This window comes from Pholcus phalangioides, unplaced genomic scaffold, assembly GCF_987345545.1.
Source record: "Pholcus phalangioides strain wild (caught in Gottingen) unplaced genomic scaffold, Ppha-v1.0 ptg000003l_1, whole genome shotgun sequence".
Classification (NCBI taxonomy): domain Eukaryota; kingdom Metazoa; phylum Arthropoda; class Arachnida; order Araneae; family Pholcidae; genus Pholcus; species Pholcus phalangioides.
In genome coordinates, this window is record NW_028301596.1 from 28,680,476 (window position 1) to 28,694,633 (window position 14,158).

General features: G+C 37.0%; 1 protein-coding gene across 4 annotated transcripts in view; it reads left to right on the top strand.

Annotated features, from left to right (window-relative positions):
* LOC149088357 (sorting nexin-13-like) overlaps nt 1-14,158 on the top strand; it is a 360,452-nt gene that overhangs the window by 335,424 nt on the left and 10,870 nt on the right. For 3 of the 4 annotated variants that reach the window (XM_089247374.1, XM_089247371.1, XM_089247378.1), the window contains 2 exons: nt 4,334-4,519; nt 5,518-5,663. In XM_089247374.1, coding sequence (XP_089103500.1) covers nt 4,334-4,519; nt 5,518-5,663 — 332 coding nt within the window. Of the gene's footprint in view, nt 1-4,333; nt 4,520-5,517; nt 5,664-6,265; nt 6,329-14,158 lie in introns of those variants that run through there. The other variant, XM_089247377.1, reaches the window with a different exon arrangement.

Consider the following 14,158-nt stretch of genomic DNA (forward strand, 5'->3'; position numbering starts at 1 on the left):
AATTGTGGCCCTGTATCTATCCTCCAAACTGGTAATGCATGTATTTGAAGTTTATATGTATACATATTTGTTGTAGGTCTGCGTGATAGCCCTAGCAGCCAGAAGTTTTTTCAAAGGAATAGCCAACTCAAAATTTGAAAACCTTAGAAAATCACATTTTTATCTGATTACCATTGCGCAATTGCAGGTTCCAAGCCTAGATTTTCACCAAAATGAAAATTTGGGGGGTTTATAAGGAGCCTCTTTCGTCCCCCACCCCGAAGATCAAAAATTAAAAATGTTCTTGTAGAGAATTAAATTTATACTATAGAATTCAGTTTATACTATCTGTTAATTTAAAATTGTTTTCGAGTGTTAGTGACCCAAACTTTCTGTGAAGAATTAGATCCTTTTGGCCTACCAAAAGCCAATTCTACATACACACCTGTGATTTTGTGATGCGAAACTGTGACTATCACATAGCAGCTAGATGACAAAACTGTGGATATTCAAGAGAGTTATCAGATTGGGTTTTTTTTCCACTATCTCGGGAAAGTTTTACAATTTGAATGTGCACTCCAATCCTTTACGATTAAAAACAAATGTGCCTTCCAATATTGTAGGAACAAGGCAAATTTACACCGTTCTTACCTTTCTTTGAATGCTGCCCTAAAAGTACCATAATTTTCGGTATGTAACTGGAAGGGAAAAAATCTGCAGGGGAATAAAAACTCCAAAATTTGACAATTATACAGCCTCTCATTTAGGGAAGCAACTAAATATCCCTCGTCTTATTCTTCAACAACCTGCGTGTATATCAATACAGTACAGTGTATAAAGTAGTAAAACCACTTCTTCAAGGTCGCGCGATCATGATAGACAGTCATGGCCCCCACATGGGAGGGGCTGACAGGGCTCTAGCTCTGGGGTCTGGGACAATTCTAATCATTTTTTGCCTTTTTCACGCTATAAAATAACTATAGAAGGGCCCGTGAAAAGTATGGCAGGAGGGCCCGCAAAAGATCGCAGCCTAGGGGCCCTGCTCTAAGATGTGGGGGCCATGTAGACAGTAAAAAGAAGGAAAAAAAGTTGGGGGGGAGGGGTTTCTCTATCCTTTTTTCTTCTTAGAACTAGGAAAGAACACATCCCAGAGGACACATCAACAAAATTTTTATGTGTTCTTTTCCAAAATTTTGGGTATTTGACGCTTTATAGCGGGTCAATGTCATCTCTGGGCTTATTATGAAGATGAGATATATCATCATTGCCGCTTCAAGGGTTAATGGTGTACATGGTTGTACATTGTGTCTGTAATTAAAGTTTGCATGTTCTGAGCTGTCTGTAGCCTTAACTACCTATCTGAACATTGACACATAAGAACGTCTTAATGTAGAAAAAGGAGGAACTTTTGAGATGTTTCTAGGATCTCTCTTAACTACTGGTGCAGAATCACTGTATTTGTAAAAGAGGTTTATCAGCAAAGAGCTCGTTCTCAACATCATACATTTAGTGAAAAAATAAGAATGGAAATGGTTCTGCGCTGGAGATGTTTGCAAAAAATTAGCATGGGCATCGCAATTTGAATAAAACACAAGCTCTAAATGTCTGGACTTTTGGACATTAAGATGTTTGTAAAGTATCTTATATTTCTGATGGCTGTAGATAGCTTTTATTATGGATACTGTGAATTAACAAAATGTGTGCAACAAAGTTAATGCGTACTGCATGTAAAAATAACAGTTGAAGAATGATATGCTACAGGGTTGTTCGGTTTAAACCATGGTTTTAACCAAGTGGTTTAAAAAAAAACCAGTCTGGTTTTTTTCAAAAATCACATAAAAGTGGCTTAAATATAATTTTTTCCCTTAAAAAATATCATATTGGTTCATTATTAGCCAAAATCCTACATTCTTACCACATTTTATATTCTTGGGTATATCCTGATGGTACATCTTTAAATTTTGTAAGATGATGTAAGTGGTTTTTTTCAAAAATAATCTCATAAGGGTGGCCTGAATATAAATTTTTTTTATATCAAGTGTCTTTGTTGCTCAAAGTTATATATAGAAGCCAAAATTTCTCATTCTTGCCACATTTTCTAACTATTGGCTACATTCAGATGCTCTTTCTTTATCAAATTCCTGAATAAGGATTGCATTACACATCTTGATTTTGGTTTTTTTCTTCATGAAGAAGCAGCAACAGTAGTGACCCCATCATGCTAGGGACAGGTGATATCATAATCTAATAAAGATACCAGCTGCCCCTAAGGGACACAAAGACCATTGTACTAGTAGTTACATTACCTCACAGACATTTTCATTTTCTTTCCCATAAAAAGTAGCACATTTCGTACTGTATATCACCCAGTCTTAATATTCAATAGTGTTTTTTTTTTTTTTTTTACTTTCACCATTAAGCCCAGTTAATCGAGGTTCAGTAGTAACAGCTTAATGCAAAATAATAAGCTATATACAGGATGATTATAATTAAAAGTTTGATTCCAAAACTGTACAATAAGAGGTACTCGTCAGCATGACTTGAAAATTTGCACGGGTGCTCTGGAAATTTCTTTGGGAAAAAAAAAGAAAGTTGATCATTGATCATTTTTGTTGCACCACGGGCATTTTCTGCACACAGGGGCTAATTAGACCAGGACCTACAATTTTATTGCCGATTCCGAATGGCAGGCTCTTTTTTTATACTCATCGAGAGGTTGGTGCACTATCTTCTCGATGGGGAACTCTCTGCGGTAGCTATTTTTTCTGCTGTCATGTCACCGTTTCTGTTGTACCCCCGTGAGAGGAAAGTTTTCTGACAAGGACAAACTGGGTATCAAACTCGCGACACCTCTAAACATTCTTTAGTACTTTAGGTGAATATCTTATCGACCTGGGCTACAGCGCCCCCAAAAAAGAAAGTTCAAGTAGATGATACTGTATTTGACCAGTAGTATAATCTATTTTGTGCAACAACATCATTTCGACAGTTCAACAGCATCAGTGTGTGGATAGCACAACTTTTATCAAGATGCACATCATAATACCAGCAAAGCAGCTGCTGAAGATCCATTTTGACAATAACAGGATGGCAAGATACCTGGCCGGCCGTCAGTTCACCTGACCTTAACCCTTGCAACTTCTGGCTGGGGGGAAATACCTCAAAATCTCATGAACAGAGGTTGGATTGCAAAACATTGGTGATGTGCAAGCACATCCACATTATGAACATGAAAGTCTGATCTGTTGTTGAACAAACATTTTTTTTTTTTTAATTTCACAAATACAAACATGTAATACACAAATCCAGACATGTGTTACATGAATACAAACATGTGTTATTACACAAATACAAGCATGCAGTACAATTTTTGTGCTTTCACCTCATTGCCAGATTACGATGGACAATATATTTAAAAATTTTTGAGTAAGTTGAAGTTATTTGTTCAATTACTTTGTTTTTTGTGTGATGTTTCCAAGAATTATTAAATCGTGCAATGCTAAGTAAGTTTTAATTTTGCCCTGAATGGCCATCTTTCCCTTTCTGCAACAAATTTGAGTTCAATGAGTACAGTGTCATTAATTTTCCATTTTTAAGCATTTTTTCCCTTTTGCCACATAAAATTCCATTGCTTCAGGAATATTCATGTAAATTTTCAAGTCATTCTGACAATGGCTCTTCTTTTACTGTGCTTTAAATCGGAACTTTATTTATATATAATCACCTTGTATATCGTAGATCATCAATAATTAATCTGCATTTTTTATGCTTCATTAAATACATTATATTCACCTAATTTTTATCACAGTTTTTGTAAAATAACTTCCTAATTAAGTATAATGGAAGTAACTGGAGAAAACACTCCTTTATATATATTATATGGTTAATAGTAACATTAACAATTTTCAAACATACAGTAAGTTATTGAGTTTAGCAAAAAACTAATTAAATTGCAAAAGTTGGTTTTACTAACATGTAAGAAGTATTTCTAGATTAATTAATATGGGAATAATGTTAATTGCATTAATAAATATTTTATATTAATTAATTATTAGAGGTTTAAATGATTTTTCAGAAATTTTATTGTTTTTAATGTTAACGCTATTTAAACTAAAAAAACCGGTTTAAACCAAAAAACTTGTTTTTTCACCAACCTGGTATGCTATGAATGATTCATTGGAATGAAAAAAAAAATTTGGATTTATTTATTTTGCATAATTTCTTTCTTCATATTTCTACCAAATTATTTTAGTGTTTATTGAAATTTCTATAACACATCTTTTTTTCAAAACTTTCATTGTGGAAATTGATTATTGGTTTTTTCAGTATTTTCTTTCATCCCCTCCAATTATAGGTTGATGCAATTGTGAATCCCCTTCGTTCATCAATGAAGTCTGTTAGTCATCTTGTCAAAACTGTACCTGATTCAGTCATGGATGGTTTGAAAGATGGGTTAGTTCGTGCCTTTGGAAAACGAGGAGGTTCAGATGGTGATATTCTTCATGGCAGCAGTAAAGTAGCGGCAGGATTGGATGTTGAAGTAAGTTTGGATTAAAACTGAACTTGTTTGGACAAATTTTCTGATTCTTTAAAAGTACCTGACACAAAAAGTAATGAAACATATTATATCTTTGCAGCCATTGTTAGCAGCAGGATTATCAAGTTTTGCCATAGTAGAAAAAAAATGCCCTGGCAAAAATTACTAGATTATTAAAAAGAGAACTTACACATCAATAGAAAAAGTTCAGATAATCTGTAAAAAAATTCAGAATTTTTTGGATTCCTTCTCGGAATCAGTTATCCTAGTCAGGTAAAACATTCCAAAAAAAAAAGTATGGCTGCATCAAGCATTGTGCCAATTCCCTTAATCCAGTGGTTTTCAAACTTTTTTCTATTAAACATTTTTATAGTCTAACAAAGAACCACTTCAAAACACCACAGGCACACTTCAATATCACCAGTTTGGAGTGACCCAGGTTGGCAGTGCCGTTTTAGCCGTGGCACAAACTATGAGGAACCATTGCTATATGCTGTAGATTAGAGCTGCTTGGAATATCAGTCTGACTCATCCGCCTTCTTTGAGAAGAAGTGTGGCCTTAATATCACTAATTCAATATTTGAGGCATATTCAAGGAATATGCCTTATAATCTTGCTTTTTATTCTTTTTTTTAACGATTTTTTTGAATGAACAATTCCTTGAATCAATAATGATGGACTTCTTGTGACAAACTTATTCTTTGTTCGAAAATCTCATCTCCTCTATAGGTGCATTACGTAGTAATCCTCTATTTCATGTTACTGTGCAAGTTAAAATTGTTACATATATAGAAGTCTATGTGGGGAATTTCTTTCCTTTATTTTATTTATTTATTTATTTATTGTACATTCTTGCTTCAGGTTATTTGATGCAAAAAAAGTCAGGCTAAAATCATTATATCAGTAGAAAAAAAATGGTGATAGAAAATTATGTAAGTAGTGTGTGTGTAAGATATTTTAAAATTATTATTTTTTCCTACCCTCATATGATCTTTTGTAAGGGTGAAGATAATATTCCTCTTCGGATACTTCTGCTGCTTATGGATGAAGTGTTTGATTTGAAAAGTAAAGATCAGTGGTTCAGAAAAAGAATTGCCATTTTACTGAGACAAATAATTAATGCCACATATGGAGATACTATAAATAGGTAATTGGCTTTTTTTGTGTGTGTGCCTTACAAGCTCACACAAATTTAAATGCATTCATTTAATTATTATTTACTTAAGCAATTCTGTTCTTGGGATCATATAAAATAGATATTAATATACTAATTACAGTGAAACCTGTCTAAGACACTGTATGAGATGTAAACCTATCTTAAACAGAAAATAGTGTAGTGGATATAGTAGTAAATAGTCTTAACACTTTTTTCAATTATGACAAACCTCTTTGAGACAAACTGTCTGACATGGAAATAGAAGGCATATTTAGTTAATTTTTTTAGCTAAAACACCTGTTGAAATGGAAATAATTTTTGACCAAGTACAAGTTTTTGTCTTTTCAATGGGAGGAAGTTAAGTTGTACTGATACCCCTTTTGTGTTAGGAAACTCTTTTTATTTCTTGGAAAAACAATCAAGGCTTATTATCTATCTCAACTTGTTCTAGAAATAAGGGGTTGGGCTTAGGTGAAAGCAAATTTACTATTCAAAATTCAGTAAAAGCATGTTTAGAATTTCATCATTGATGAAAATGGTGTCTTTTAATAGAAACCACTCGTGTGTTGAAAAAAATTGATAATTTCCATTAGTTTCCACTAGTTTGGGAGAGGAATATTGGCAAGGAAGACTGAATTATTGTTCACAATTTAGCGATACTGTGTTTTAGCATTGGTTGTTGATCTCATTGTCACTATTTTTAGGTAGGTAAGCAATTTCTCAACTTTTTATTTTTAATATAAAAAATTTCTTATTTTGACAAAAGTAAGTGTTTATTCTGTTGCTGTTCAGGAGAATGTTTTATATTGAAATTTACCTATTAGTGCAGCATTAAATATGAAATTTCAAGTGTAGGATATAGTAATTTGAAACAGCAAACATGAAAAAATTAAAAATAATAATATGCATTTCTCTGTTCAATACTCGTTGGTTTGTAGTAAAGTGAAAGTTATATTCTCAAAATTCAAGTTTCGCAAAATGACAGAAATAAATCACTGCATATTTGTATGTATACAGGTATACATACAAAGCGTCCATAATTAAAAGACCCTATTTTAAATTAACTTACAGCCAAAACCAGTCATTAAAAAATTGTGAAATTTTGTGAAGGACTTAATGAAGTGATGGGAATTTGTTTCATGGGGGAAACAAAATTAGTTGCACATGTCACCACCAGAGGGCATTTCACTTTGAATACTTGTAGTAAACATGTAAATCTATGTGATGTCATGCAGCAGTTGTTATAAAACCTAGAAACATTTGCAAGATCTTGTTTCTCAATGTGTTTGCTGCTCACAATGATGATAAGTTTATGAGATCGCGCTTTCTTGGTCAAATTGTCCAAGACAGCAATTCCGCAGTAACTGGTCTATGGTCTACGGAAATATCAGACTTGGAAGAGGATTCAAGAAGAATGAAGAAGGATTTAAGAATGTAAAATCCTTCAGAGTATGATAACGAAATTTGAAACCACAGGATCGTTGGCTGTTTGTCCTGGAAGAGTAAGAAAACCTGTGTATCTATAGATGCAGTACAGGAGGTTTCGCTTCAGGTGGAAGAGGACAGAGCTTCGAATTCTCATGGTAGCACTAGTGGCGAGCATGTAGCACAGGTGTTGGATAGGCCACATTCAACTGTACATAAGGTTATGTGGAATATTCTCCAATATTATCCGTACAAACTTTTACTTGTGCAGTGGTTGCTTCCACATGATTATGACGCTCCACTCCAGTTCTCACTGCAGTTTCTAGCTCGCGTTGAGGTCGATTAAGAATGGCCTTGGAATATCATCTGGATAGACGAAGCACATTTTCACTTGGATGGTGCAGTCAATACTCACAACTGCCGAATTCGGAAACCAGAAAATCTGCATGCTATCTTATAGGTTCTGTTGCATTCACCAAAAGTGATGGTATGGTGTGGATTTACTGCATCATTTATTCTCGGGGAGTTACGTTCTACAGGTCCAGTGACATGTTTGATCACCCGGAAGTGATATGCATTACTGTTACAAAACAAAATTGTTCCGGCTTTGCAAGCATGTCACTACCTTGCAGACACAATCTTCATGCAAGACGGAGCTCCTCCACACATTGCAGTGTGTGTTAAGAATGTTCTTAAAACACATTTTACAGAAGAACGTATCATCAGCTGGTACTTCCCTAATCTATAGCCAGGGCCATCTTAAGAGCATCATGGGCCCCCAGACCAAGTGGTTTTTCTGAGGCCTTACCTGCTAAATTCTAGTAAATTTTAATCAGATCTGATTACTATGAGGCCCTTTCACTCTTGAGGCCCCCGGGTGGACCCATGTGTTAAGACGGCACTGTCTATGGCCTCCCGGATCTTAATCCATGCAATTTTTGGCTTTGAGGGCATTTGAAATGTCTGGTAAGTCGTGACAATCCAAGAACTTTACCTGACCTTAAAGGCAGCACTTCACTCCACGTGCTGAACATTTCCCTGCGCACACTTCGGTCAGTTGTAGAACATGCCATCTTGTGATTTCACATGGTATCTGGAAGTGATGGCCATCATGTGGAACATATTTTGTTGCTGTTACAATTGTAAAAGTGTTTAACAATTGTTAAAATTGCAAACGGTTTCCTAAATTTGTCATTTCTTAATAAAATGCTCTCTGGCATTTATCAAGAAATGGAGACGTGCAACTAATTTTTTTTCTCCCAAAACAAATTCCCATCACTTCATGAAGTCCTCCACAAAATTTCACAATTTTCTGATGACTGGTTTTGCCTGTAGGCTACTTTAAAATAGGGTCTTTTAATTATAGACTCCCTGTATATTGTGTGCACCTTTATAAAACAGAAACCTGCCTAGAACAGAAAATTATTTCAGTCTCTTGACATTCCGTTTTATACGGGTTTCACTGTATAATCAGATTAATTGATTGGGCTTATGTTTGCTAATTACCGTGTATACTCATGTATAAGCCGACCCCCAATTTCAGGGCCCTCAAAACTGCAATAAATTGAAAACCTGTGTATAAGCCGACCCCAAAAAATCTGTGCATTTTAGAGAAAAACACTTATATTTTCATGCAAAATGAATATCTTCAGTTCCGTCCATTGCATTGTTGATGCAACACTTTTTGAAGGATCAGCGGGAAAAGAATTCCACGTTTCATGTACCCATTAGCACACTAGGCCAATGTCAGGTTTTGTCAAGGCACCACTTTTTGTAGTTTCTTTATCATCTCATCGGAACTCATCTATTCAATCCACAAATTCCTTGGATAGTCTTTGAGAGGCTTGTTGATGCTCACATCTAAAGGCTATACAATCGACGTTAGCCCACCTGGTATCAAAGTCAATGATGTTTTCGATTTCTTTGCCTCTGCTTTGACATTATCGGGTTTGTGGGGTTTGAACATGTCCCATACCAATAATGCTGGTTTCTCGAACACTGCTACAAAAATTATTACTTATTGCGGGGGTCAATATTTTCTCATCAAAAACTGACCAGAGTATAAGCCGATCCCCCTCCCCTCCCACTTGAGGAAAAAATTGTTCCACAAAAAAACTCGGCTCATACATGAGTATATATACGGTAGTTGGAATTAATGTGTTCTGCCAAGCCAATGCACTAGTTTACTTTCACGGTTTAATCCAGGGTTTCTCAAACTCTGCGTCACTACCGACTTTTGTCATGGGCGCATGGATGACGGCACTGACAAAGATTTTTTGAGGAGATTCTTTGTTAAACTGATTTAAGGGCGCTGCAGGCAGAAAAAATTTGAGAGTCCCTGGTCTAATCCAAATTAAAAAAATATTCTGTTTTCTTGAATTTAATGAGCACTAGGGTGGGTGGAAAAAAATTAAATTTTTATTTTCAAATCGCTATAGTGCAGAAAATTTGCCTCCTTTAATAAGAAGAAAAACGACGTAAAATTTTTTTAAATCGGTTGATATCTTCCGGTCCCGCATTGAACTTGAATTTTATGGAAATTGACAAAATCAAACATTTTTCTTAAATTTTTTAATATTAAATAAAATTCTATGATTGACACGCAAAAGTTTGTTGCACTTATTTTATGGTTCAATAAAGTAAAATAAATTAAAACATCATTAATATTTCAATGTTTATTGGTGGCGCAGTGTGTTTGAAAAACAGGAATTTACCAAAATTTTGCAGGTTTCGTTGTGCAGCTCTTCGCCCGTTTTGTTAGAACAAAATGACCCAGAATTCATCACAAAGAGGGGGCTGAACGTCCAGTTCCACCCACACAAAACCCAATCAACCATCCAAAATAGGCGTGTGCATATAATTCACATTATATATCAAAACTAGTCATCAAAATTAACACGTTCAAAATATGACTTTTCAGAGAAATCAGTCATAACTGATCTTGATAATAGCGTAGATCTGATGTACACTTAAGCTTCTCATGTCTATACACTTTAGTTCAGGCCTCGGTAACAAGTTTGATACATCTCTGGACTGTTCTGAGTCTGTCGGAAAAACCTTTCGATGCCTCTGATGTGGTTAGTTTCGGAATTGATGAATGATATAATATCACATACTTCCCGTAGCATTGGGGGAAGGATACAAGAGGCAAGTATTCCGGTTAATAATTCCAGTGTATTCAGTAGCTTTAAAGTTTTTCTTACGTGGCACGAAGTGTCTTATGGTTTTTCCTTTAGAGGCGGATTGTCTTACTTTAGCCCTTTATATCCGACATTGAGAAAAGTAGAATAAAAGAAAAATTATAATAAAATAAAAGCATAAATGTGATGGCAATAACAAATAGTTAACCTACCAAATTATTTTGTAGATCATTTTAGTTCTAATTAAAGAGGAAACTAAAAACAAAAACAATGTTTTTGAAACAATTAGTTAGTTTGAAACAAATTTATTTACCCTGGTACTTTAAAGTACCGTCTGGGTATAAAAAGGGTTCAAGTTCTTCTTTATCCAAGTTCTCTCGAATGTCGTCATCAGCAATCATAGCCAACAGTAAATTTTCAGGGTGTCCAAAGAATGCATTAGGTTCAACTATTGGATTAACAACTTTAAGTAAGTCTCTCTCATTAAATAAATACCACAATTTTTGAACTGCTGGAAAAACATGTTCAGCGTGTCATTGAAATACTTGTTCTTTTTGAGGCGGAATCACTCAGGTACGTACGATTTCAAGATGAATAGAACTTCTGGTTCGCAAAAGGATTTGGCTAACTTAAGTAGTCCTACAACCTTAGCACTCTATTGGCCGCATTTAGTCATCTAGAATGTGACAGACGACCAGGATCTTGAATTGACAAATCCCCTGGAAAATTTCCTGGCTTTATTGTTTTGGATATGCCTAATAAATACAGTACTACTGGTCTTTTCTCAGCATCTTTCTGTCTACTTCTAGAAACCAACAATCTGCAGATTCATACTCCAACACAGAGAGTTTTCACATGCAGTAAGCTGTTATCAAATAGGCCCAGAAAAAGATTTTGGCCCTGTAGATGCACCATCTATATCTGTGGTTCCTGACTTTGAGGCGCGAATGCGAGCCGATTCCTGTTAAAAATCTTGCCACAGAGAGCAACAGGCCTACAACAGTACAAATATTCAATCATTTCACTTCACTCACAATTTCAAATTTAGATGATGGCACTAAACGTTCCCGCACAGCACTAAATACGGCTCAGATTGTTAGGTGCACATACTTTGTTCCAGACTCCGTAACGAAGCTGGGCTGGAAGAGATCTCGGCAACGAGATAAGTCTGATGGCAGAGTCCTGACGTTCATTGATTCATTGCACCATCTATATGCGGAAAAATATGACGGAGAGGAATTTCATTGAAATGAAGTAGATGCACGATTCACTGTAGTGGTCTTTCCACGTGATCCAGTCAGACTCAGGCAGTTGAGGGATATGCCTAAATTGTTGGCCTCAACTAAAGGATGTGACATGGAGATAGAGATAGTTACATCAATCTACGCTATTATCAAAATCAGTCATGCTTGATTTCTTCCAAAAGTCAGACTTCAAACCTGTAGACTTAGAAAAGAAACAGTAGAAGAAACTATAAACCACCGAATTCTAGTCAATTGTAGTAACTATTTTTCAAATATAGTGTGAATTACACACGCACACATCTAGTTTGGATGATTGATTGGGTTGCGTGTGGGTGGAACTCGACGTTCAGCCCCCTCTTTGTGATGAATTCTGGGGGTGTTTTATTCTGACAAAACAGACAAAAAGCTTCACAATGAAATTTGCAAAAATTTGGTAAATTCCTGTTTTTTGAACACGTTGCGCAACCAATAAACATTGAAATATTGATTGTGAAATGTGACGATTGGTGAGGTGTATACGAAGCGACGAACATGAAGTATTCCTTTATTTTGCATTAACCTGCGAAACACACAACCCTTCGTCATGAAGGTTAAAATCGAGCTCCTCGAGAATGTCTTCGTCTCTCGATACAACTTAAATCTCACGTGTCTCGTGAATAAAAGTATTGCTGTACATCCTTGTTAACAGCTTGCCTGTTACATACTCCCCCTCTGGTTTCGCGAACGTCCCGGCAAGGAACCAGCAATAGGCGTTGTGGGAGGTTGTTCAGTGTTCTTGTTTGTTCCAACTTTGCGTGGTCGTCCCTTCCTTCGTGATGGCACTACAGATACAGCATCCGGCTTCGCACATGGTGTGAGAGCAGAAGTACGGTATACGCCTACAGAGACACCCGATTTGGCCGGATCAGCGACTATGTACCTCGTAGGCGATCTCTGGGCTAGCACAGGGTACGGCCCATCTCGTTGTGCCGTGAACTTTGTCGACCAGTTCTTTGTTCGAAAACTCTGCCTAGGACCGTTGTCAACATAACCTTGGCGTTCATTCCGTTTTTGTTCCACCTTCTGCTTCACAGAACCTCTTGTGGGGCTTTGCATGAGAGTCGACCTGTTTTCACGACTTCTTTGGGCATGGCTGCAACCTTCTGATCGACGGGCGTAAGGGTTTTGATCAGAATATTTATAGCCACTCCCCCTGCATTTATCGTTCCCCTCTCTAGCACTGCTTATACTTGTTTGGATTCTTGACTCATGGAAGCTATTACTAGACGTTATTGTTTGGCTTGGCATTTTACAACGATGAAGCATGTGATAATATCCTGGTGATCCTGGACTGCGTCGCCTGGCACCGGAAAGTTCGACTCGTTCGTTCCTGTGGAAACGTATAAGTCTAGTACTTGCCTGCCTGTCAGAGTAACTCGTGGTTGCCCTTGCACTGGTTGGTGATGAAAGCTTCTTGCAGATCGGTGGATTTTGCTGTGGATAGCAGGACGTTGATAGCCAGAAACATGACGTGGATAGTCACGGACGCGACCTGAGACGTCTAGACCGATCCCACCGCTGAGGTTCCGATGCCCTATCACCCGGGTGAACTTCGTCTTCGGGAGCGTCTCCTCCCCCTGGACTGAAAAAATTTTCATTATTTTTCCATGACCTGTTCAGCACTTGTTTCAGTTGCTGTCCTTCAACTTGTCGTAGTTGGCAAGAATTCAAGTTAACATGCTCTACTACATGTTGAACAGTTTTAATCGTAGACTCGTTCACAAAGTGGAATCGCTTCAGAGTATTTTCCCCAAAAAACCATTGCCTTCGCTTGAGATCCAACACGATACCAGCTTTCTCTAGAAAGTCGATTCCCAAAAGAGTTCTGCTACCGACGATTCCAGGAAGAACTATAAATTTCGTCCTTAGTCGCTTCCATTGGATGTCGACCAATATCGTTGTGGTCAAGGCATTCACCGTTGATTGCTGTCCATTTGCAAGACGGATCTCGATAGTTTCCCGATGGAATTTGGCATTTTGCTCTTTCAAAATACGATGCAGAGTATCACTTGTGATACAGTGCGTAGCACCGCTGTCGGCACAGGCAGTTCCCACGTTGCCATTTACATGAATTTTTAACAATGCTACGGGTTTTGTTACAGAAGAGCATAGATTCAGTTCAAACTGACCAAACTGAGCGGTTGTCACTGTCGTTTCAGGATTACAGGTCTCACACTGCGCTCTAATTACCCCCGGATATCCACATCCATAGCAGCTTACAGGTCGCTGTTTATCCAGGCCGATCATGGGAAGTGTCTGTTCATCTGCACGAATCACTGGTTTTGATGACGTCCATGAATATTTCCTCTGTGTTTGCTTTCAACGACCCTCGACATCGTACTGCTGGTTGAATTTCTTTGTGAAAGTACTCCTAGCATCTTCATACGCGTCGAGTTTCTCAGTTCCGATGGGGAGATCAACATGGCCCAACGATGAAATGTTCTTTCACTTGTGGAGGACACTTCTTCATCTGATTAACTATGACTGGATTAATCAAGTCCTAACCACCCTTCAAGATAAGTTTTCAACTCAAAATAAAAGTCACGCCATGAACTCTCAGAGTTCTTCCGATGCTCTACAAAAAATTGTCAAAATCTGTCCGCATGTAGCTTAAATCGCTTTAACAGCAGTTCCTTGA